Below are 26360 nucleotides of genomic sequence, written 5' to 3' on the forward strand. Positions count from 1 at the left end.
ATGAGTCATAGTTATCTAGTAATTGTTCTTCTTTTCTCCATGGTTTGAAGAGTTGTAGCAGGGACATGTAATATACTTCTTTATGTTGAGGAGTCTTCAATGACAATTTGATATGATTAATTAAATTTGGTTTAGTGAGTTTAACTAAGCTGCCTTCACAGTCTGTCACTCTATATTTACCTTTTTTTTCATCAGGTTTCATATTATTTTTGTATGTGTAGTTTTGGGCTATTTGGTATAGACACATGTTTTCCAAAGTATTACTTCTGTTTGGGTAGTATATGTCCAATAAATTGTTTTTTAAAATGTCTTGGCTGTTGGGATCATGTTTGGCTATTGTTTGTATATCTTCATATGATTTTAGAACTCTTTTTCTAGATTTAGCTGGACCAAGACTTAGCCATATTATATTTTCAGATTTACCATACAATGAAGTACCAGTTAAACGATCAGCTGCTTCATAAGATCCACATTCTCTATGGGTGAGCATTTTTATGCCCAAGCTGTATCATTTCTGAGATACTGTTTTATCTGATGACAGGTCATTGCAGAGGTCTTGGAGCTCTGTCTTTTCTGCTTTAGTTAAGTATGCTGTGACATATCGTGCAACTGCAGTAGAATTGTCTGCAATGTACTGCACATCTATGTTTGCATTCCATAAGTGGGCAATGATTGCATTATAATCATTGATATATTTTTCTTCTTCTTTTCTTTTTATGTAATATGTATTTTTAGGCGACTTACCTTTAACACTATGTCTAACTGAAGACATAAGGTTGTTTACTTGACCTGTATTTGTAACTGGTCTAGGGAAACCAAACCAGCATTTGGTGTAGTATTTACCTTTGTTTTTGTATTTGCGACGACAATATTTTCCACATTTGTGTCTTTGAAATTGTAAAATTTGTGCACGAAGATCACTATTTGTGGCTTCTGATGGAATTTCACAAGTGACATATTTTTCAATAAACTGTAAAACAGTGGCATCACTGTCTTGACCAAATTTAGGAGCATCTTTAATCCATAAAAGCATGTGGATATGTGGTGTTCCTCTGGCTTGGTATTCTTTTCTCCAAAAGAAGTGTTGCACTTCTCCAAGGGGAGGAACAGTTTTATTATGAATAAAATGTAGCATAGCAATGAAGCGATGGTGAAAATATCTTGAAACATTAACAGGATCCAAAGAACAAAGTTCTCCAGGTGTTAGAATATCTATGTTTGTTTTGTTTTTATTTGATATGCGTAGGAAATCATGTAAATCTTCCCATGCATATTCTGCACAACTTAATGTAACAAACCAAGTGGGTGGGCCAAGGTTTCTGATCATGCAACGTACATCTCCATGACGTCGAAACCAGTACTCTTTAGTACCACGCATATTTGCTAATAGATTTGTAATATTTGATTGTAAAACCTCATCCTTTTGTTGCACTTTCTCTAATAATTGTGTAGCTGTCATATTTTGAAAGTGTGATCCTGATTTTAATATGTGTGCAACTCCGTAACATAAAGTTGCTAGTTCACTTTCAAAGAGTAGGTGGAATATGTATTCCACATTTTGTCTAAATCTGGGATCTTCAGAATACATCCGTAATGAGCGGTATTCTGAAGCTGATATTTGAATAGGTCTATCATCATACCTTCCTCCTTTGCCAGTAGGAAAGAGTAGAGGAAAAGCACGTGCGTCTATACTTTTTTCCCATATACTGATTGGCGATCCTTTTGTTTGACGCATTTGGTAAGTTTCTAGTACATCTTGTACGGTGTCATTACAGTGCAAAGGATGAATTGTATAATGGTCTAAAGTATTTGATATTGTAGCAGGATCTAGTAGCTCAAATTGACCAGCTTCTTGTGTTTCTTGAATTATTTCAGTTGTATCTTTCAAGTTTTCTTCAATATTAATTTCTTTGTAATATTCATTATTCTCTTTAAGATATTGGAAGGCTTGTCTAACTTTATATAAATCTACCAGCTGTTGCCATATTTTTTTGTCTTTTGTTGGTACTCCATTTACTAATACAATTAAAGATTGCTGCATTGGACGTTGCACTCCTAGAGTATGCACATTTTCTTTTAGATTTAATGGTAAATAAACTACTTTTCCACGAATGCCTTTTACCAATTCAGAGGGAGGTAATTTTGCTGTTTTTGGTTGAAGGCGTATTATTGCTTGAAATGGGTGTACTGTTTGAATTATGATGCTCTCATATAAATTAAGTTGTTGTAGAGGTTTTGGTACTGGGTATAATTCCAAATTATCTGTGATAGAACGTGAAGGAGTTTGGTTGTTGTCAAGTTTTGTAGTTCAATAACTGCAAAGTATTAAGGGCTCAGTTATTTCATATTTGTTTTCTGCTAGAAGGTAGAGAGCTAATTCAAACCATTTAGAATCTTTATTGTCTTCTATTTTGTATGATAGGTCCACAGTTTTTTGTGTTACTTTTATAAAAAATTCTACGGCAACATACACATACAGGGTTTGGTACTTCAACTGATGTACTTTTAAATTTTAGTATTTCTTTTTTGTATGTGTTTAGCAAAAGGTTGCCATGCGTAGAATTGTTGCTTAATTGGTTTAAAGCTATTTCATTCTGTAAATGGCTTTCACTTCCAAAATATTTTTTCTGGATATAGTGAATTTCTTCAAGTAGGTCTTTTGTTGTACCATGTAGAAGGATGTTATTTAACTTTGCTAGTGCTAAAGCAGGACTTTTAGCATAGTACAGTTTATAGACTAGATTTCTTATAGTTGAATGATGTGTTGATATCCTTTTGATATCATGGAAAGTGGTTTTACAAGTAGGTCCTGTAATGCAGGCCAATGAATGTCCTTGTAGTCCTGTGTACTTGCGCACTGGACAGGTATCTATATTTTGCAGTCATTTAATTTTGATTTTGTATTTGCTTTTTACATATTTATTGAGGAATTGGTGTAAAGATTTGAAACATTGTTTGGGAATGTTCCACATTGACGTGCATGGCCATTTGTACACTAGACGTTCTGATTCAGTTGAATGGAGGGGTAATTCTAAGTTTTCAGGGCATATTTTTGTAAGGAATACTTCTTGTTCCATTATGGTATTATTCACTTTTTCATAACCTCGACCACTGCTATTTATGGCAATTGTATTTGTTTGCTTTTGTTTGTACGCTTCTTCATTAAAATATGGTTCTGTGCTCGTAGTGTGATTCCATTCACCTCCGCAGATACTTAAGAAGTTCTTTCTGTTGACGTTTCGCTTATTGAGAAGTCTTTTTTGTAATTTAGTTATTAGTTTTGTTAGTGGTTTCATTTTGTTTAACAGTAAAATAAATACATTTCTTTTGAGAAGAATTGCACTGTCCATCAATGCTTCTAAGATTAATTTCCTTCGATTGGTTTTAAGCTTTGAACCTGATTTCTCTGCTGTTTTTATAAGATTTTGAAGGACTTTGTGACGGTATATTTTGGCTAAAATACTTTTCTTGGTATGCTTACTTTGCACTATATTAAAATTTGAAGAAGTAGTTTTATCTGTACTGATAGCTGATTTTCTGTTAATTGTTTTTTGGTTTGTTTTACATTTTGATAGAGGAAGCAAAGTTGTTGTACTTGAAACTTCTTGTGTTTCACTAAATGATTGTATTAGCTGTTTTGTTTCAACTTTTTTTACAAATTCTGCTAGAGATGGATGCTTATGTTGGACACCTTTATTTTCATTTGCTCTAATTTTGCGTTGCTTTCTACGGAGTTGTCTTTTGGTAGGCATTCTTTAGGGTCTGTTGAAAAAAATAAAGAAGATATGGGTTGGGGTGTTCTGGAATGTATGTGTGCTGTGTGCATGAGTGTTTGAGTAAGATGATAAAGATGTATGTAATGGTGTGTGATTGTGCATTGGGAACTAAAACTAGTAGGGATAGGTATTCTTGAATTTATGTGTTACTAAACTGGGGTTCAGATGACAAAAGAAAAGTAAGCTAGTGGTGTGGAAAAGTACAAATAGTAAATCTAATGTATACAATTAAAACAGTTGTTTGTTCTATAATATGAAAATTGTAGTGGTCCAGTTGGCTAATTTGTGTGTCCAAAAATAGAAATTTGTGGGCCATTCTGGTTGTAAATCGCTGTTTAAGACATGGACATTTTTGGACAAAATGGTAGAAAATCTCTATTTTAAGAAACCAAAATAGCTCGTATTAATGTTATAGTATATTTGATTAATAATATAAATATTATGGTGATATTTTACTTACTTTTTTTAAATTAACAGGTAACTTCTTAGTTTTTCTTTCTTCTTCGAATTCGGCTGCTTCTTTTCAGGAAACTGGTCTTCACTGCAACTGTAAAAGCTTCAAATTAGTAACTTTGTTTGTATGTAGCACTGTTTTTAATTTAGATATTGATTTTTTTAATTGAAATACTCAGTGCCTTCTGTAAAACCATTAAACTAATTTATTTAAATAAAATACATTGCATCAGTTCAGTACATATGATATGTTCTTAATGAACAAATTGTATTGAATGACTAACTGTAGCAAAAATAAAATATCTTTACTATGTCTTGTGAAATTTAGAATATATTAGTGAATACCACTATTTCTGTAAGTAAACTGTTCTAGGTAATAGCGCCTCAATGTCATGTCTAATTTGAAGTAATTAAGTAAATGAATAAATAAAAACAAAAAATATGAAATTGTATAAGTATTTTTATAAAGGTTTAAACATAGATTGTGTTTGCATGCAATTTTGTTCGAATATATGTAGTCTATATTTTTCATTTAAAAAATGTTAGTTTAACATGATTTGAGTGTGTGTGTATAAAGAAAGTAAAAAGTATAAAGGTGTATAAGTGATAGTTGATTTTAGGAAGTTGAAAAAAGTACAGTAAATTCATTTTACAGATTTTACAAGGTAAAAGTCTGTTTGAAAATGTGTTCATCTACCATAGCTCTCAACTCACATGCTTTTGGCGGGTGTCACACACCTTGTAAAGGGCAGACTCACCCGCCAAGCCTCCTGCACGCCCATTCATTCCAATGGGCGTCTCACCCGCCAAAAACAAAATCGGGTGATTTCACCCGCCTGTAAAACAAAAATGGTTGAGAGCTATGTCATCTACTATACAGAAAATATGCATACCTGAAGTTTGTGTTCATGCATATGGATATGCATGGAGCTGCAAGTAGAAATCTTGAAGACTTGTACAGTATTTCTGGTAGATGCTGCTTGCCAATGATATGACACTTGTACTCAGAGAGATTCAGAGTACATTTGCAGTACTGATCTATGATGATGCAGTTAGATGTAGAGGTCTTGAATGTGATTGGTGCATGGACATGTGATTTTTGAGGTACATCCAATGAGGGAATGGCAGAGAGAGTGTAGTGGAAATGGTAGAAGGGCTGTTCATGTTACGATATGTCCGCGGACATGGCGGTAGTTCGCGGACATCGGGAGTTACATCCGGGGATTTTTGGGTTCAGAAGTCATGCAAATGAGAATAAGCACTGAAAGGGATTGGTCAGGAAAGTTTGGTGGGTGTGTTGTGCCAGGAGAGATTTTCTCAGATACTCTTTTTGCTGAGAGAACAAAAGATAGCTATGGCTGTGTGTTTCAGAAAACAGATTGTTTGGATTTTAGGAGATTCGTGGATACATTGGTTGAAGGTGCATGCAGAAAGCTGTGGAGTAGCTGTAGATCTTGGATTCCCACATGTGGAAGTACACTGGCATGGAGTACGCGGAATGAAGTGGTTGGACTTGCTACCTCTCTGTGCTACTTTGGAGACAGAGCAACATCCAGACATAATTGCAATTCATTGTGGAGGGAACAGTTTAGGACATGTGACTGGAATTTTTTTGCAATTTGCTATGAAAGAAGGACTGAGGAAGGTTATGGACATGTTTCCTAATTCTCAAGTGATATTTTCACGGATTGCGCAGAGACAAATGTGGCTTCGTGCTTCTTCATTTGGTCCACTAATGGAAAAAGCAAGGCGCAATGTTAATAAGGCTGTTTGTGGCTTTCTAAGAGATTTTGGCATGTCTTCTTTTCACAATGAAAATATTATTATTTGTAGTACATACATTTTTCGCAGAGATGGAGTCCATCTTACTTATGCTGGCAATCAGATTTTTCTGAGAAATGTACAAAATGCATTGCGACCTTTTTTGGAATTACAACAACGATTTTGAAGTAGATGTTAAGCATTTACAATTTTTGACTTACAAACACCACCCAAAGGCTCTTTTCAGAGCCACCACTTCTTTCCAGAGAAAATTACAATGTTTGTGATGGAGTAGCAGCCCAATTTTTTTAATGTTCGCGAACTGTCCGCAGACTTCTAAAAAATACAAAGAGCCCTGCTTCATTTATTTTCACTTCTATTTTTTAACTGGGAAAGGCGGCTCTGAAAAGAGCCTTATTTTTTTTTGATTTTTGTAATTTTGTATTTTTTTTGGTTTTTCAGACACGACACACTAGGAGAGGAGGGTAAAGGAGGGTAAAGGGGGGGACACCAACCACAGGGATAAGAAAGGGCGAGCTGAGAGAGGAAGATGTAGAGTGGGTTTTATTTGGGTAGTGAGCAGGTCTTCTCGTGCTCTGAGACGATAGTCTCAAAAGCACTCCGAAGTCGCTCCCCCCTGCAGAGTACTGTGTCACAGTACATACATACAACTGTGACCCTCGAAAGGTAAGGGTCATCAGCATTCTGTATGGCCTGTGAGGCAGCTTGAGAAAGACGCTGTCCCACAGTTGTGGTCCTTGTGGTGACAGGATCAGAAACAGAGGATGAAGTAGAGGAAATCAACCTGCTACGTTCTTCGCAAGGTACAACCCTGCGAATAGCCCCAGAGTGAAATGACCTCAGGTGTCGCTTCATAGTAGTGGTCCCAAAGCTGTAGTTACCGTGCTTCCCGCGACTGAGTATCATTTTGCACTCATTGCAGGTTACATGGTTCGCACGAGCCTTAGGACCATTCCCATGAATGGTAAATAACCGCCACACCCAAGACTCACGCCTAGTGCGGGTAGTAGGGATTTCCTCTACCTCATTCTCATCATCCTCTTCTTCCTCCTCCGCATCCTCAGTCCTGTTCCCCTCTTCAGGCCCTTGGGGAGGTGGTGGTGGTGGAGGGGGTGGTGGTGGTGCTGAAGCAGGTGCAGCACCAAGTGGCAGTTCAGCAGCCAAGGATGCCATGTCGATGATGGTGTAGTCTGCAGGTGGCAGCAAAAATCACTGTGTTCTGAAGAATAGCCAGAAACACAATGGGAATAAGCTCTTGGGCATGGTCTTTTATAGGGGTGCTTGTGCACGGTCCGCGGACATGCGCACTCTGCACGGACAGATCGAACACAAAAAAAGGATCGGAAAGTTTCAAAAGGTATATAGAAACTCAAGATTGCTATGTGGGACTTGTGGCATGGTGAGATTTTATTGAAAAATATTATGGATTAACTGAAAATGTACTTTTAAATTGTTCGGGGACACGAACAGTGTCCGCATTTCAGGACACACGATGAGCGTGGGCGCAGTCATATGATCTGTTTGCGAACTAGTCTGCGAAGGAAGCGCCTGTCCGCAGGACACCAAGTGCACAGAGATTGGTTAGCGCATGCGCATTGATGTCCTACGGACACTGTTCGGGTTCTGAAGTAATTAAAAGTGCGTCACAAGTGAAACGAACATTTCAGGACACCGCGTGTGTTCTTAGAACAGTTTAAACTTGGTAGCGAACAGTAAGGACAGATATAGTGTTCTTCAGGACACGTGTAATTTAGTTTATGTACGAACATTTTAGGACACCAATTGTGTTCTTAGAACACTTTCAATTGTGTAGCGAACACTACGAACAGTTGTACTGTTGTTCAGGACACATCATTTTCGTTTATTTACGAACATTTCAGGACACCAATTGTTTTCTTAGGACAGTTTTAAGTTGATAGCGAACATTACGGACAGATATAGTGTTCTTTAGAACACTTTAATTTTTGTTTCTTTACGAACATTTCAGGACACTACGAGTGTTCTTAGAACATTTTGAACTTGCATGAGAACATTACGGACAGATGTAGTGTCCTCAGGACAGTTACATTTTCGTTTCTTTATGAACATTTCCGAACAACCGCGGTGTCCGTGGACACCTAAATTGGTTTTATCACAAGGAACTGAAAGTAATTACAACACAATATAAGAAAAGTAACTTTATTTCATATATATATATACAATTATGACTGGGAAGGTGGGGCAGAAACGGAAACAAAAACAAGAGAATTAGGGATTTCTAGATAACTGGGATCAGGTGAAGAAGGGAAGGAAATCTCATCGAAACGCTTTGGTCCATAGACAGGGTTTGGGGTTAACTGCGGGGTATAGGGTGAGGGGGGACAAGTGCAGGTTGGACAATGGTGTGCTGTTGGGGGTTTCACATAATTTTCCACAAAGTTTTTCAAATCCATAAAATTTTGCATAAGGTCGTCCATTTTTTGATTAATCTGCTGTAGAGTGATATCCTCTGATTGTTGTTGTGAGATGCTTGGAATTTTTCTATGGTCTGTAATTAAAAAAAATGTATATGTTAAATGTATACAAAATATTATTTATTAATTGGTTTATATAGTAAAGTGTGTACCATTAGGTGGACTATTTTCTAACATTTCCTCTCGTGGGAAATGCTCCTCTAGCCAGTCGAGAGTACTACACATTTCTGTGAGAAAACAAAAAAGTAATATGTTTTTTTTTTTCTAATATAGAAAGTTTATAAATATATGAGTAAAAAGAAGTGCACTTACTATGTCTGGTGAGATATGTAATCAGTAGTGTATACGTCTGGTCTTGCTGTTGGTTGTGGAGCGTCTGTGAGGTAATTATGGTGGAAGCCACTTTATCTTCTTTTGGTATATTCCATTTTAAAACATATTGTATTTACATGAATGGTTAGTGTGTTACATATATGGGTAACATTTTTTAAGTATTACTACATATACTTTGTATGTGTGCTGCTTTGTGAATTTGTTAAATGTTCCTATGTTATGATATAACTATTACACATACCTCCCCAGAGTTTTTAGGTGGTGGTACTGTTGTCCAAACATGTTTGCGGACAGTCAAATTCAGTAGAAAGGGTTCAGTATGTTCCATATTATATGTACATAAAGTCAAAGTTATTATTGTTAAGTTGTGCTACTAAAAAACTATGAAATTCAGTAAAAAAAACTTTGTTAAAGGGACGTTATGGTTAAGTTGTGCTACTAAAAACCTATGAAATTCAGTAAAAAAACTTTGTTAAAGGGACGTTATGGTTAAGTTGCGCTACTAAAAACCTATGAAATTCAGTGAAAAAACTTTGTTAAAGGGACGTTATGGTTCCAAGTAAAACCGAAAAACCCTTGAAATTCGCCAGTTATGGTAAGCTAAGCAACCATAACTCGCGCCACCACCCGGCACTGCTAAGACTAACACCCAGGACATCAAAGATGACATCACAAATGTCATTGATGACATCACTGATGACATCACATGTCTGGCTCACTATTTTTTCTTTTGCTGACATATCTAGGCCACATGGTTTTCTTCAGTAACAGTCAGAAACTAAGAATTTTATTTTATTTGTAGACATATCCTTCTAGTAGGTTCTTACAGTAATTCCCTTAGAGTACAGTCACATCATATGAAACATATACATTTGGGAAAACACAAGCTTGAAAGACAGCCATCCTTTTTGTGCATAAAGATAATCACTAGACTTATGAGCGCTTTCTGATAGTTTTGTTGTTTGTTTTTATGGCTGTACTTTCCCTGTATATGGTCATATTTGTATACATTGTACTCACACTACTTTCCTTAGGGTCCAATCACATCAAGTGATACATATACATAGGGTAAATAGCAGCTTTGAAACAGAGCAATCATTTATTTGCATGAAACTAATCAGTTAAGTTATGAATTGTTTCTGCTACTACTTGTGCTTTTTTGCTAACTTCACTTTCCCTGTATATACCCACATTGGCATGTGTTCTTGTGTCTTTGTGTTTTGTCTATAGTAATGCAATTATGTAATACATGGGTTTTATTAGCTACTTATTACATATTTCACAGTACAAAAAAATCTATTAAAACAATTATCATTTCATTATTCAACATATGAACATTACGAATATCATACCTTCATCTTGTACGCTGCACACAATGTTATGTTTCTGTATGAGTAGCTTAGTATACTAGATATAACCCCATAATAGGATGCTATTTATATGAATGCATCGTTCAATGCACTTATTAGGGTATTTTTCTTGCAATGATTCTTGACACTTTTTTCGCAACATAATAAGAATCCCTTCTACACATATTTCATGAGAAGTACATACACATGTAATGTCATCAGTGATGTCATCAATGACATTTGTGATGTCATCTTTGATGTCCTGGGTGTTAGTCTTAGCAGTGCACGATGGTGGCGCGAGTTATGGTTGCTTAGCTTACCATAACTGGCGAATTTCAAGGGTTTTTCGGTTTTACTTGGAACCATAACGTCCCTTTAACAAAGTTTTTTCACTGAATTTCATAGGTTTTTAGTAGCGCAACTTAACCATAACGTCCCTTTAACAAAGTTTTTTTACTGAATATATATATATATAACTGAAATTACTGCTCTGATGTGGAGGCTAGGCATCCATGTGGAGTCACTCTCCCATTTTCATGCCGTGTCTGAGTGGCAATCTATGCGAGTCTAGGGTGGTGCTGCAGGGAAGCAGATGAAATGTGTCCTCATACATGCAGCTAAATGGGATCTCAAGAGCTGTTGGTGTGTGGGAAGCCATCACGCAGGAGAGCCTAGGGGCCAACCAGACAAGAATTGAGGGTGGGTGCAAGCAGTGCACCACTTGCCCAGAACCTGGCTTGGATTGGTTGATTAAGCTTGGAATCTGATAAGCCTGTTTTGGTGCCTCAAACGACCAGGTTGATATTGCTCTTTAGGCCGGTCAACCTCTTGTGATTTTACTTTCTAGTGACATGGTTGTTGTATCCGCACTGTCTTTAGTTAGTTAATTAATTAATTAATTCATATTTTATTTCACGCCATATACCAGAGACCGGTCTCTATCTGCGGGATCAGGATTCAAACCTGTATTGTTCTTTGTTGTCTTGCTTCCAAAACAAATGTGTTGACCTGAGCAATCCACTTGGCCCATGTAATGGCCTTCCTTCAGGGCCAGCAAAATGGAGTTAAATTATGATGTATAGAAAAGTAAAGACAATAGTTGCCAAAAAGCAAACTTACACATGGGAAGTCTGATATAACTAAGGATACCATTACACAAAACACAATTGATAAAACTGAAATTAACATGTAAACGTTTGACTAGGTTGTGAAGACATGGCCTGAAAGGGGATTCATTGATTTGCATCTGAATTATAAGTGAATACAATGCAATTATACATTTTTTTCCAGTCCTGTCAGTCATACCTTAAACTTTATTTTCAAGTGAGACTTTCAAGGTCTGTGTTGTGAAAAATTGCTTTTGCGAGGTACATTTTTTTGTATTACAGTTCCATTGTATACCTTTCATTGTTCTCCGTTTGCTTGACTAGGCCATGGTTTCCATATAGCAAAAGAGTGAAATCAGTGCTTCCCTCAGACTTCTGCTCTGCAGAATCATCCATGTTTAAGAATTGCGTCTGCCAACAGCAGCCTAGCAGTGGCAATCAGTCTAGAAGATGCACTTCCGCCTGTAAAATCACTGACGCCACAATGTGGCCACTGGCGGCAAATAGCAATGCCTCGAGAGCCAACCATCAGCTTGGGACAGGCAGAGACAGCCCCCTCTGGATTCCTCCCGGACACTGAGTTCCCATTGTCTTTCACGTGGAGGGGGGAGAAGGGGGGATTTGGGTAGCTTTGACCTAGATACTGTGGAAGCTATGCTTCCACCAGCAAACAGCTGCCTATGCAAAGCACTACAATGAGAAGCAGGCCATAGATGTCGGTACCACCAGCATAGCTGTCAGTGGCTCTTCATCTAGATTTGATGGACCCAGCATGGTTGACAGAAAATGGCCTGCACCTTCTTAAACCAGCCTCAGATTTGGGCCCTGAGGATGATGTATGTCCCTGAAACACTGGCTGTTGTATTCTCATTATGGATCACACATTATTAAGCTGTGTTACTACCTCTCTGGCCATAATTCCTGAATGTGGAAGCACTGTAATGGCACAGGGAGAAGGAAAAGAGGTAAATAACTGTAGTCTGTTAGAGTGAAATGACAGTGGAATGTGTCTGCATGATGTTTGCTGTCATTGACGACTGCTAAGCATGGATAAATATTCTGCCTGTTTGAATAAAAAGACCGACTTTCCATTTTATCACACAGTAAGGCGTGTGCTCCACTTAAGGAAGAGAGCTTATCTTGTTGTGTTTACTGCTGCAAAACACACGCTTTGTTGGATTTGTGAAAATATAGGCACACAGGTAGGTGCCAGAGTATAAGGTAACTGGTTTTCAAACCCACCAATAATTAATGCTCTGCGGCTTGATACCTCCTCTAGCCCATACCTCCATCCCCATAAAATAGCCCTCGGTCCGCACATTTACATATACCGAAACATGTATTTGCAATTGGTCAATTTCGACCAAAAGTGTACAAAGTTCACACATTTAAGGAAGTGTGTAAACATAGTCAACAATAATAACTTGTTTTTTATATTGCACTTTACACCGTATATATTTACATGCATTATTATTACCAAATCGAAGTTTGTACTCACTCTATCGATCTCGAAAAGGCAGAGTCGACCTTGCCAGGATTTGAACCTGTGACCTGCAGATCAAACACAAATCACAGCACCACACATTCTACCCACTAAGCTGTTTTACTGGCTAGATGCATTACACATTACTGGGTGCTCCCCATCTATGTTCTCCAAAAACACAGCCAATTAGGCTTTTTGAAGTGTACATCATGGATGTCTGCTTCAGTGATTACTCCTAAATAAGGGTTGTTTTATTTTATGCCTCGCTGTTGCTGATTTGCGAATCAAGGATGTTCACCAAATGTTGAGATTATAGGGCTTCCAAGCCTGCGGATAATACGGTATCCCCCTCCACCCCTCATCATCACAAGTTTAGATGTTATTCTTTAGGCATATTAACCAAGCGTGTTTACTGTAGCTGCCACTCTGTCCTGCAAATGTACTTTGGGATTGATTGCAGCTGTTGTAAGGGTGGTGTTAGTCCCCATTTTTGGAGTCTTTAGGATTGCATGGGGGTTTCGGAGAATTAAATATTGGTGGTGATTACACTCAGGGTACATCTCCCTGTTTGTTGGGGTAAAGTTGAGGATGTTCCTCCAGCATAGTCATCTCCTTCCCTTCATCTCTGGGGTCGGAATTTGGTGGTGCAGTAAACTGGAATTAAAATGGCTCTCAACCGGTTACTGCCAGTTTACCAGTGGTGTTCCCACACTGCCTCATATTGAGGCTATTTGTTTCTTTAAATCACCACATTTGGAAGGCCTTGTATTGAAGGTTGCAGCAGACACACATATGAAACTGCGTGGACCAGCTCATTTCTCTGTCAGGTAACGGTTCCGAGCTCATTGGGTTGGGCCGTTAGCATTTGGGGGCCCCTCAATCTGTATCTAATGCAAAATAAAAACCTTTTCAAGCATACAAGTCAGTTTCAGAATTATGAATGTAGAAGTCTTTCATGTGTTTTCTTGGTTAACATGAAACAAAGTGTTCACCATTTATGTGGGATTGAAAATGCTGTATACGGTGTGCCCATGGCCCAATTTTTCGCGGCTGAATTGACCGTGCTCAATTCGGCCATGAAGCCAATTTTGCTGTGGCCAAATATACACAAACTATAAAAACACACCCACCCCCTACTTACATTTCCACCATCCGCTCATCTTCAAACCCTGCAGCATCGGATCATCCCTCCTACGCGGATTGGATCCGATGCCGTAGGGTCTGTTTTTTTTTCTTTTTTGCTTCCCGCCCCCCGCCTCTAAACCTCCAGACACCCCTGCTAACCCGAAAAGCCATCCGCAACCCCCGCTACCCATGTTTGGTAGTGATTACCCAAACTGATCATTTACAAACGATCGAATGCTACTGGTCAAATTTGGCCAGATTTACCATACAATTGTTTGTAAATGATCAATTTGGGTAACACCCATAAAAAAGGCTGATGGAGAGGCCCTCGTGTCACCTCTTTCATTCCCCGGCTATACCTTGTTCTCTGCTTGTTGTGCAGGGGCAGTGGGGGTTGGCGGAGGGTGCCAGAGAGGCCCAGGGTAACAGTTCATTTTCAATGAAAGGAAATACAAAAAGGAAGTACACATATTCAGAACAAAACACACAGTTTGTAAAAAATTAGGAATATTGCATATTAAAAGTTGGTAGTCTTCTCTTCCTTTTCAACCATCGAGCATACAAAGTTGTATAATAGAGTATACACATTTCCTGCCTTTGGTTATATGGGCTAAAATAAATGTCACAAATAAAGAAAGGCATTCCCATTCCATTTTCTAGCATGATGCCCTATACTATACATGGGTCCACTTGGTCAGTACCACCATTCAATCACGCTGCCCTCATACCTTTGATAGATGGATATTCCCTCCACAGACACTGAAAGGCACAAGAGATATCTCAGTACCATGGGCAGAATAACAACTTGGGTATCAGGGGACTGAGGCGATGTCGATCAGTTTCATAAGGAACATCATGGTTTCAGCTCCTCTGATATCAGGCTCCAGAAATCACAGCGAACATCGGCCTACCTGCTCTATGCTCAAGCCACGACTTTACTAGACTGCCATGAACTGATGCATGGGTTGCATGCTGCCTTCTATTTATGGATGGAGAAAATAACTCTGCATGTATACTCATTTTGCATAACATGTTTCTATAGTGATTTATATTAGGCCAGGTTGATTTATCATGTGATTTTCCAACCTTCAAATAAACTATGAAAAGCAGCATGTTTTGTTGTCCTGGGAATCCAAACATTAGCACATCTCTGGACCTACTAGAGATGTTTACATGTGTGGTTAAGTTCCTACATTTCATACTAAAATTAAATCCCAGATTCACCTTTTATGATGCATGGCAATCATTCCATTACCATGTACCTTATCTGAACAAAATGGACACCTGTAGAAATAATTCAGTTCACAGTGCATGTTATTAAAAGAAATCCCTCTCATGTTTTACTTGACAACAATGAAGCATTGGCAAAACCAAAATGTATGGCTTGCAGACAGTGAAAACTTGTTCTGTGTTGCAATGTATTTACCATACAAATAAATATGTATTCTTTCCAAATGTGCATGCTGCCCTTAGGGTCTTGTTTACAGTTGATTTTTCTGATAGCTATAGGGGTTCTGGTAAATAAAACAAAAACACAAAAAGAAAGAAATGAGACTAGTGGCTGTAGTTATATCAAAGGAAAACATGGTGATAGAAAATGGACAACACAACATTAGCCAGTGAAATTATACATTTAATAATCAAAGTAAATTCGTGTTCAAATAGTGTTTATGACACATATACATACTCTGCTTACAAGGTAATATAACCAGCTTTTGTTTTATATTCCAATAATTTGGGAATTTGGGAATGGGGAGGGGTATATTGCAGGGTTTGGGATATGGGGCACTCCTATTGTTTCACCCTCAATGCTAGGCATTCTAAAGTAGGCCCTGGAAAGAGGGTCACAATGAGTGATTTAGATGGGTGTCTTATTAGTGCCACATTGCAATTACCCACTTTGGTTGTATAGCAATATAGTAAAATCCCATGTTACTGAAATGTCTTAACCCAATTTTAGCACAACATGATAGATGGTGCATTGAGGATAGATATATCAAAAAGAGGAGGGTGAGGAGGGTGGTGGGGGGAGGTGGGTCTCCCCTTGCATTTTGCAGTTAAAACAAAAAGAGGCAAACAAATTCAGCAAAAGGGGATTTCACCAGTTTTTATTTTCTATGTTTACCAAATATCAGGGATCTGCCACATTCTGTGGGTCGTACCATATTGTAGTTTATGGAAAAAAGTCTAAACATTATATGCTTTATGAAAGGATGCAATCGGTCAGAAACACATTTCAAACTTCACAGTAAAGATACACCTTATTTCAAAATTTCAAAATACTGAAATATGAGCCAAGTAATAAGAGAATTCAGTCACGTGTACTCCCTTAATGTGATCACTGCCTAGAAGCGGCTGCATGTCTAGTTTCCCTCGCACTGCCTGTGGGCTCCCCCTGTTCCTGCAACCTTGCAGTCCCTTCACTCTGCACTTTTGAGCCACCCACTGGCTGCACTTGTTGAGTCACCTGCATTTCTCCCTTCCCCTCCCCACAGGCACTTCTTCCCTTCCCTGTTCCGTGCCCTTGCACAATCTGAATCACACAAGGCCTAGTAAGATGTTTTTTTTTATCCTCACTTTGTTTCCCCTTCTTGTCTCGTCGCGCCTAGAAAAACTTGTGTACAGTTGCGTTATAAATGCCATATCATATCATATCTCATGCTGTTGGTTTTTTGTGTTCATTCCTTTTCACACTTGCCAAAAGGCAGCATCACTCTACAATGTACTACAGTAGGAAAGCATTTAATCAAGCTATATATAGTTTGTAAAAGAGTGGTTTAGATGTGAAAAGCAGGCGTTTCTTCAATGGCCTATGATTTTACATCAATTATTGGGTATTAGCCTAACTGACCGTGGCAAACTGACCGAATAACCAATTTGGTCGAATTTGATATGGGTTATTTGGCCTTCGGGCCAATTTGATAGAATATTTTGCTAAATAACAGTACACATAAGGTAAAAAAAATCACAAAGGACCACACAAAAAAGGCCTATTGAATGAACCTACTGTTTCCCACTGTCTGGGGACACCACAACAATATTTTATAATAAAGAAGAGAAACAGATCTAATTATCATTTAGCAGAAAAAAAAAACTGGTGATATCACACAATGGCTAGTTCATTAGAAAAGACATTTTTATTTAGATAAAGGAGTCGTCATTCTCATAAAAACTGTGTTAAAAAGATACACAGACTAAAACAACCTAAACCCAGTTTTTTTTTAACAGAACGATTACGTACAGTACATCAATGTCAAGTGAAAAACAAACATAACATATTCAACATTGGAGAAAAAAAACAACAACGTTTAACATACAAACATTAATAAAAAATCAATTTGTTGCATTTCATATGTGACCCAACATGTTTCTGTCCAGTGACTCATAAGTGTCTGACATTCATCAGGGGTAACTCTTCTCAATGTTTTACAACAATCGTCCCCTCTAGTCCTTGTAGGAGTGGATCTTGACTTGATCTTTAATGAAATCTTGAATTCTAAACATTCCAAGATTCCAGTGTAAACAAATGCAACATCACAACCAGCTGTATTTCAGCCACCTTGTGTTACTCCCTTTGAATGGGTAATAGGCAAGACACACTCAATATGTGTCTCTGACCACGTATACTTCAAACACCAGAAGATTGCAAGTGAAAGTCCTGAGTCGTTCCAGTAAATGTCAAGGCACAGAGTTTTGTCTTGTTCGTTTCACATTTAATCAGTGCGTAAAGGGTAATTCTGTGTATTCAATACCACATGGTCCCCTTAATACATGCCAAAGCTGTGCACAGCTATGTGTGCCATTATTCACAATAGGGGAATCCTATTGCAAAAAAAAAACAAGACAAAACTCTGCGCTTTGAAATTTACTGGTAAAACTCAGGGCTTTCATTTGCAATCTTCTGGTGTTTGAAGTATACGTGGTCAGAGACACATATTGTGTGTGTCTTGCCTATTATCCATTCAAAGGGAATAACGGAAAGGTTGCTGAAATACGGTTGTTTGTGATGTTCTGTTTGTTTACATTGGAATCTTGGAATACTTGAAATTCAAGATTTTATTAAAGATCAAGTCAAGATCCACTCTTACCAGGAGTAGAGGGGATGATTGTTGTAAAACATTGAGAAGAGTTACCCCTGATGAATGTCAGACACTTATGAGTCACTGGACAGAAACATGTTGGGTCACATATGAAATGCAACAAATGGATGTTTTATTAATGTTTGTATGTTAAACGTTGTTGTTCTTTTTCCAATTTTGAATATGTTATGTTTGTTTTTCACGTGACATTGATGTACTTTACGTAATTGTCCTGTCAAAAAAAACCTGTGTTTCTTTTTTTAATTTTTTTAGTCTGTATCTTTTTAACACAGTTTTTATGAGAATGACGTCTTTTTTCTAAATAAAAATGTCTTTTCTAATGAACTAGCCATTGTGTGATATCACCAGTTGTTTTGGCTAAATGATCATTAGACATATTTTTCTAAATGCCAACCGTGTAGAGCGGGGGTTGCGGAGGTGTCCCCTGCTATCCATGGTTGATTTTAGCAAGATTCGGCGTGCGGGGGTGCCCCCGATTCCTTAAAACTGGCAGCTGGGGACAACAACAAAAAACGCATATGAGTTTAAATTGGGCACCAACAAAATTGCTTTATGGTCAGTTTGCCACAATCAAATTTCCTTTGGTCAGACATACCCAAACCAATTATTGTGCTCAAGCACATGAGTTTCATACACAACTGATTCATTGAATGTTTTGCACTGTTCAAAGTAACTTTGTACTGCTGAAAAGGGACTTTGCACTGCCAACACAAACCCAGATTCATGGAATTGTGCAAAGTGTATTTTTGCAGTGCAAAGTCCTTTTGTATGGACTGTGCACTGCCTTTGCACTCCAAAAAATACACTTTGCACAGCTCCATGGATCAGGGTTTGTGTTGGCATTGCAAAGTCACTTTTCACCAGTGCGAAGTCACTTTGAACCGTGCAAAAAAATCCTTGAATCGGGCACTCAATATCTCGAGTTACCCCCTCAGTCATATGGAGAGACAAGCACATTGAATGACTTCTAATGACACATTTGAAACCTATCCAGAAGGATAATGATGGCCTTTACAGAGTTGCCACCATCTTTACTGCACCGCCCAATTGTTTGTTTGGAAGTAAAGTTGAGACTTCACCTCTAGCGAAAAGTTGGAAAAAAAATCGTCCTCTTTATGTTAAATAATCGCCGGACTTCCTGCGGACATAATTACCACTCACTGTAATTCCAAAGTGATCCCTATGGACTCCAAAGAAATGGGGAATTACACTGGCGTACCACCACTCATAATCCGGGATAAACCTATGGGAACCAGTGGTGGTAAAGGTAAATGCGTTTGGCGGTAAATAGGCAGATGTACTGCCGATTGGCGCACCAAACCTTGTAATGATGTCCATAGTCTATACACATTATTTGCAGTTTTGCCCTGTTTCTGATCCATTGCACGTTAAAGGATATGCATTAAAGGATCTTCCGTAATGCACTATCCCTTTGTTACCGCGTCTTGAACGCAGAGAGTTAATAATGCTACTCAGTTTATGTTTTGTATGCTAATACACATGGGGCACGTGTGAGTCATACGTTTAAGCAAGAGAGAGCCCAAGAGTTCAGTTGTATTTCCATGTGCTGCTTCTTGTAATATCTGTACCTCGTTTCCAGTGGATACATATGCTATGTGTACATTGTCATGACATTCATTGAAGCTGGCTCCTTTGTGCAGAACAAATCACACGCATCAAAAGAGTGTTTTAAATGTTGACATTCCAACATAAATGCCCTTTAAGATGTCACATTGTGCAATGTTCTTTCAATGCAGTGGCCCTACTTGAGGGGGGCAGTGAATATCCAATTAAAGTAGCATTTCTGCAAGCACCATGTAGTCTATACCACAAAGAAATGTAAATGCGTATTTAATGTGTTCATTGTTCCTTGGCATTTGGCTCGTGCCACGTGCACATGAACACATAGAGGAATTGGGTTTGTGGACCTATTGAAGGCTTGTAGCAAAAGTGCAAGCAGGAAAGTAGTGCAGTTGTTTACAGGAGGCACATTTTAGGTTGGCTGCTGTAGTGGTTGCAGTCCCACACCTGTGCGCGACTAGCTTTAGGTAATGGCAGCCCATCTTCTGAAACACAAGTGCAGGCGCTTGTTGAAATCCATGAGATAACACATGTCACTTTTCTTTAGATACAGTCACCTTCCAGATGCGCAACCTTTTGTAGCCCTGTTGTTGTAGACATGTGCAGACTGCACCAACGCCACCCTCAATAGATTTTGAATCCAAATAGACTAGGGGCAGATTATTGTAAACGAGGCAAGCCACTCTGTTTATTAAACAACAAATGAACCACACATGCACCTTTCAACCAATTCATGGCATTTCTGCACGGTTCAAAGTGACTTTGCACTGCCAACATACACCCTGATTCATGGAACTGTGCAAATTGTATTTTTGCAGTGCAAAGTCAGTGCAAGTGGTCATTTTTACAGTACAAGACTGTATCCTTGTTTCGGGGTGCTTACCTTTTGGGCATCACTTTAGAGTCATCTGCCAGCATCACTTGCAACGAATACCACCTCTTGCCTTGTGGTAAAAGGGATCTGTGTAAGAATGCTTTCTTATTAGTGTTGGCAGTAAAGAAAGAGGCACTCCCTTTTTCTCTGCCCCCCGCCCCACTTCCCCACATGCACTCCAGTCCCTTCCTCATCCCATTCTTACCCCCTCTTGTTACGCCCTGTGTGGGTGGGACCTGGAGCGCTGCTGGCATCATGTCTGCCGCTGCCGTTCTGTTGCTGGCATAAACGCACAGGACGGAAGCATAAACGCACAGCACGTGCAATAGGACAGGTAAGCAAAAGAAGACGTTGCTTCTTCACTCCTGTTTTGAGATATTAAGATATGTTTGTTTGGATCCAGTGATGCTGGAATTCTGGGAAGGTGCTGCAAAACGTTTATGGACCAATAGAAAGAAGACCCAGAAAAGAAATATGTGATGGTTCAGAAACTGAAACTGTACATTGATGGTACTGCAAGAGATGAGTGGGGAACTGCATTTGGTCAGCTTATGAAAGTGGTTCTAGATCATACTATCGCTTCACCAACAACCTGCTACGCACTGATGATATTTTGGTATCCTTTTTTGCCTTACCAACTTCTTTCTTTTCCAGCATCCTCACTGCCTTATTTTGTTTAAGTTGTCGATCAGGTATAATTGGCCCCTGCCCCAAACACCTGATATGCGTTTGGTGATATATTTGCCCCCGCTCCCATTTTTTCACTTCATTACTGTTATATCCCAGAACATCTCTCAGGTGGGCATCCAAAGCAAAAGACACATCAAATATTCATTTGAGTTTGATCTTTGTAGCACCTGGAACTAAGAAATAGAGGTTTGGTTTAGCCTAAACACAACTAGTGGCGAGCCTTGGATTTGATGTAGATAGGATAGCGAAATTCAAATGCGCTTCTATAAGTAGGACTGCTCACTGGCTCCTTATCCTGAGGCTGATCAGAATATTTTTGCAATAGGGTTGGTGAAGAGGGTAGAAGACCGTTATGTTGCGCCCTACTAGGTTGATCACTTGTGACTTGATAATCAGCGACTTGATAATCAATAAAATTAATCTTAAAGTGGTTGTAAAATAAATTGTTCGTGAGAGCTTTTTGTCTGTTTGAAATGCCTTTAATTAAAAAAAAAATGTAAACTTAAATTTTGTCCTCGACACATGTTTCTCTGGCAGCTAATTACTGTCAATTCATCAGGAGGAATATGCCTCTCTTTCGGCATACATTTTAAATACAGTTGAAATGTAAAAAAAAAAATAACAAAAACATTTTAGAATGTAACTATTTATCTGATATTTAACGGCGTTTCTTTCATTTAAAAAAAGGACACAAGCATATACACAGGTTGCTTGCCTATTGGCGTAAGGACTTGCACTTACGTAAACAAAACATTTCTTGTACTCACAAATTTGCATGCAGCAGATTTCCCACTATTTTAAGCACATGTATATTCCGTAGTTGTTTGTTTTGGCGAAATGTGCTGTGGTTTGTCTTACTTACCCTGATTTGGCAGGCAACCTAAACAGAAAGCAGCATTGCAATGCTTACTCTGTGGTACTTTACATCTTGTTCAAATGTACCGGGATCAAGCATATGTTTGTATTTCAGAGCTCTGGTTGTAAAACGTTAACTGTCTCTTACCTTAGGTTTCTCTTAATGTAATCATATGTAGAAAACTATTCTAAATTAGCTCTAGGATCGTGGCAGAATAACCGGTGGTCTGGAGATGGCAAAACTATAGATTAGTAGTATGCGGCATCGCGATCACGTGTGTTGCATCATAACGTGGGCGTGAGTCCACCATTATCGATCAGGATTTTAAAGTAATTGCATTTTAAATACCAAAAGGATTAATTTTGGTAATTCCCTTATTATTGATGCATATACTTCTAAATTCGGGCTATGTGTAGACATATTGACTTTACATCTCGTATAGCTTTGTGATCACTTATGTTCCATCATCACGTTAGCATGAAATCACCATGTTGGATTGGGATCGTATTAGTATTTGCTGATAGTATACCATCGATGTTAATTTCGGTTGTGATACCTTTCTTAAAATAAGTGAATACAAAGTTTGGGCAGTATATAAATATGCTGTATATACATTGATTCTTTTGAAAAGCTTGTTATGATCACTTAGAGTTTGTGATCACATAGTCTTATGTCCTCCATCTTGGTATGGGTTAACTAATATGGGACCGATACTTCTATTGTATGTGCCTTATTGTCCTTAGTACAATTAGGTAAATTAAACATAGTCATACAAAATTATGTAGAAGGTTGAGACTCTTGAAACAGTCTATTTTTTGGCACAGTTTACCATACATAATACGATTGTGAGGACTGAATAGCCTAACCTATTTATCATTAAAGAGTATAAATTATCTCAGCATCTGAATTTAATCCACTGTGGCAAGTGTCCAAAGAAGGCTTCTCTGGATCTTAGAATTCTTTCCAAATTGCCTCCTCCTGGTGGCTTAGTAATTTATTCAATACCATAGAACTTCATGTTACTAACAGATTTTCCTTGGTGTTCCATTGCACGGTGGTAGCCTACAGGTTACCTAATATCGTCTTTGGTTATAGTTCTAAATAGTTCATGAATTCTCGTTTTAAGCATTCTTGTAGTGCTACTTACATACTGTTTTTGCATGTGCACTCAATTACATATACAACAGACTTAGTGTTACCGTTTATAAAGTCTTTCATTTTTTCCATTGGGTAATCTTAGATCTTGTTTTCCATTTGCTGAAAAAGTGCAGCTCTTACAGTGTCCACATTTGTAGTTGCCTTTTAGGGGCTCAGAATCCCATAGTTGTGGTAATCCAGTACTCTGCCTTTTGTTTGTAAAGTGAGAGTAGCTCAGGATATCTTGTAGACTTTTGGCCTTTTGAAAAGGTAATGTTGACTTGTTCATTAAGGTACCCTGAGATGTATGAATCCAATTTTAAGATATGCCAGTTTTTGTTTAAGATTTGCTTAATTTGTTTAGAATTCAATGAGTATGCGGTGATAAATCTTAGATTTTTATGGTGGTCTGTTGTTTGAATAATTCTTTTTATTAGCCAGTAGCTCCACTCTTCATCTGGTAGCTGTTTTGTCACATGTTTTGTGGAGATGTCATCTATCATAGCCTCTTGCTTAAATGTTTCCATTGCAATGTTGACGTGTTTCTCATATTGCTGTTGTGCTGTGCAATTTCTTTTGATCCTAAGCATCTCGCCATAGGGGATATTTCTGATGACATGTTGGGGATGGATGCTGTCCACCTGTATTATTGTGTTTCCAGCAGTTGGTTTATCATACAGAGTTGTATGTATTGTGTTGTTCTTTACATAAAGTTCTACACATACAACTGGTCTGAACTCATTCTTCATACACCACATGCAAGCCAGCCGCATGTGCATCATATCTGATTCACCTCTTCACATCTCCATACTCACCCACATGTTCCAGGAAAAAACACACACACACACACACACACACACACACACACACACACACACACACACACACACACACACACACACACACACACACACACACACACACACACACACACACACACACACACACACACACACACACACACACACACACACACACACACACACACACACACACACACACACACACACACACACACACACACACACACACACACACACACACACACACACACACACACACATATCCTGGATGTCTTCTTCCCCAAAATATACCACATCCGGTACAAGGACCGCAAACGGAAGACTGGTTGTGGGCTCACTATTATTCTGGAAAACCTCATAGGCATGCACTCTCCAGAAGCACACAACACCTGTATTCACTGAATTCCTTCACATGCACCTACAGCTCACCCACACTTAGGCATACATTTTCCAACTGCTGTACCAACCACACAAAACAGATATGGCCTTTCTCGACAAAATCAGAGACTTCATCAGACGCCTATTCATCACCAAGGCACATACACTCTTCCGAGATCCCTATCTACCCAGGAGGCAAGCAAACATGAAAACCAGAGAGACTCAAAGGCAACACACTATACATGGCTTTCACCACTTCATGGCCAATTTTGTTGTAACCACTAATTTTGGACTGAAGCATACCACTTGTGTGGAGGACCTTTGAGAGTTGAGTGAACATAAACTGCATGAAATTTGTAGAGACACCACAGGTGCTCAATGCAGTCTATGCAAGAGTTTGGAGGAAGCGACTGAAAGAGTTTAGTGAAGGCCATATTATAGCTGCTTCTGGGCACTGCAATTATTTTATGGAAGCACAGCATAAGTTTGATGGCCATTTTATATATATTAGGGATGGAGGATACTGACATTTTTGGATGCAGATATTTCAGACAATGTGTATGCTTACTGACAAAGTTTGAGTGTACAGTTGCAAGAGTTGTCTGGGTTGCTGCAAGAGATTTGTGCGACTTGAGAGGTAGTGCAAAACCCCCCTGGAGGCAGTATATGAATTAATGGATGTGATCCACATTTGAATGGGGAAGGGAGATAGGAAGGTTACCTATACCTCCCTCCTTTGGCATTATAAAGTAGAGGTGATTAGCAGGAGAAGCTAGGCAAGGGTGCTGTACAGCGGTTATGTTTCTTCTGTTACTGCTTCATGCCACAGATAGGATTGTAGGAGAGGAGTTGTACCTAATAATCCCATAAATTGCTCCACCTCAGTGCTGAGACGTTTATTACCATAGTGCTTAGCTAGTAGAGGCACAGCGTGCAGGTGAGTACACCAGGAAGGCATCATTCAGATATACCAACTTCGTTTACATTTCTTTTTTAGAGCATTGTAATTACTTCTTGCAGTTATTGATGTATTTGTATCTTCACTGGTGTGTGCACACATGATAAGTTTCTACTTGCTTGTTTAGCAGGCTTGTTTGTCACAAGGATACACACTTTCTCAGCAGTAACACATAAATGAGAGGTGACATATTATTGAGTCATTTCTTAAATCTAGTAACAAAAGGACATTCTTATTCACGAGAGTGCCCTTTGCTCTCACTTTTATGTGATGCCAACCTAAAGGTGCAGCCTCTCAGCTCTCTATTTCACATCTCCCCGCTGCAGGTCTGAAGATCCGCGAGGTGTACATCAACGTCACGCGGCAACAGGTGGAGGCTTTTCATGGACCTGAGGACTACTGGTGCCAGTGTGTGGCGTGGAGTCTATTAGGAACTTCAAAGAGCAGGAGGGCCTCCGTCCGCATAGCTTGTAAGTTGAACAAAAAAAAAAGTTTTATTTGTATGTCATTTGTTTATGTGTTTCCTTCATTGTCTATGAACACAAATTGACACATGTTTTTGGTTCTAATCCCCTGCATATTACCTCTGCAAACACAACTCTTATTTGAATTCAGGAGAAGTACGGGGCATATTTATTTATGTGTTGTTTGCTTGTTAGGCAAGTATACAATAACAATATACTGTTTCAAAATGCCCTCAAGGCAGGGAGGAAGGGAGGGCTGGGAATACATTATAACACAATATTAAGATACACATCCTATAGTCTAAACAGAATTGCTTTTTCCCAGACATATTTGTATGTCTTAAAATGAGTCAAAGGGTTAATGGACGTGCCTATTTCATAATACATCTCTATAAGTGTGTCTATCTCTTGACCTGTGTGTTTTTGTCTCCAGTGACCCTTCATTTATGCCTACTGGGTTACCCCCAGCCCAGCCTCTGTTTCGTTCTCCAACCATTGCTGGCTTACTTTGCAATTACTTCATTTTAACTGCATCGTATTGTTTCTAATGTCTCTCTAATTTCCTCTCCAGCTGTCTGTCTTTGCCGTCTCACTGCACCTACCGTTATTCCCTGGTGCCTCAATGTGTCCCTTCATACAATGTGCCCGTGGCGTATATC

At 38.7% G+C, this 26360-nt stretch overlaps 1 protein-coding gene across 4 annotated transcripts in view; it reads left to right on the top strand.

Moving 5' to 3' along the window:
- Window positions 1-26360, top strand: part of UNC5D (unc-5 netrin receptor D) — a 1559947-nt gene that overhangs the window by 782102 nt on the left and 751485 nt on the right. For all 4 annotated transcript variants that reach the window (XM_069617969.1, XM_069617971.1, XM_069617972.1 and 1 more), the window contains exon 3: window positions 25564-25707. In XM_069617969.1, the coding sequence (XP_069474070.1) occupies window positions 25564-25707 (144 nt within the window). The remainder of the gene's footprint in view (window positions 1-25563; window positions 25708-26360) is intronic.

This window comes from Ambystoma mexicanum, chromosome 10 (genome assembly GCF_040938575.1).
Source record: "Ambystoma mexicanum isolate Mex_15411 chromosome 10, UKY_AmexF1_1, whole genome shotgun sequence".
NCBI classification, from domain to species: domain Eukaryota; kingdom Metazoa; phylum Chordata; class Amphibia; order Caudata; family Ambystomatidae; genus Ambystoma; species Ambystoma mexicanum.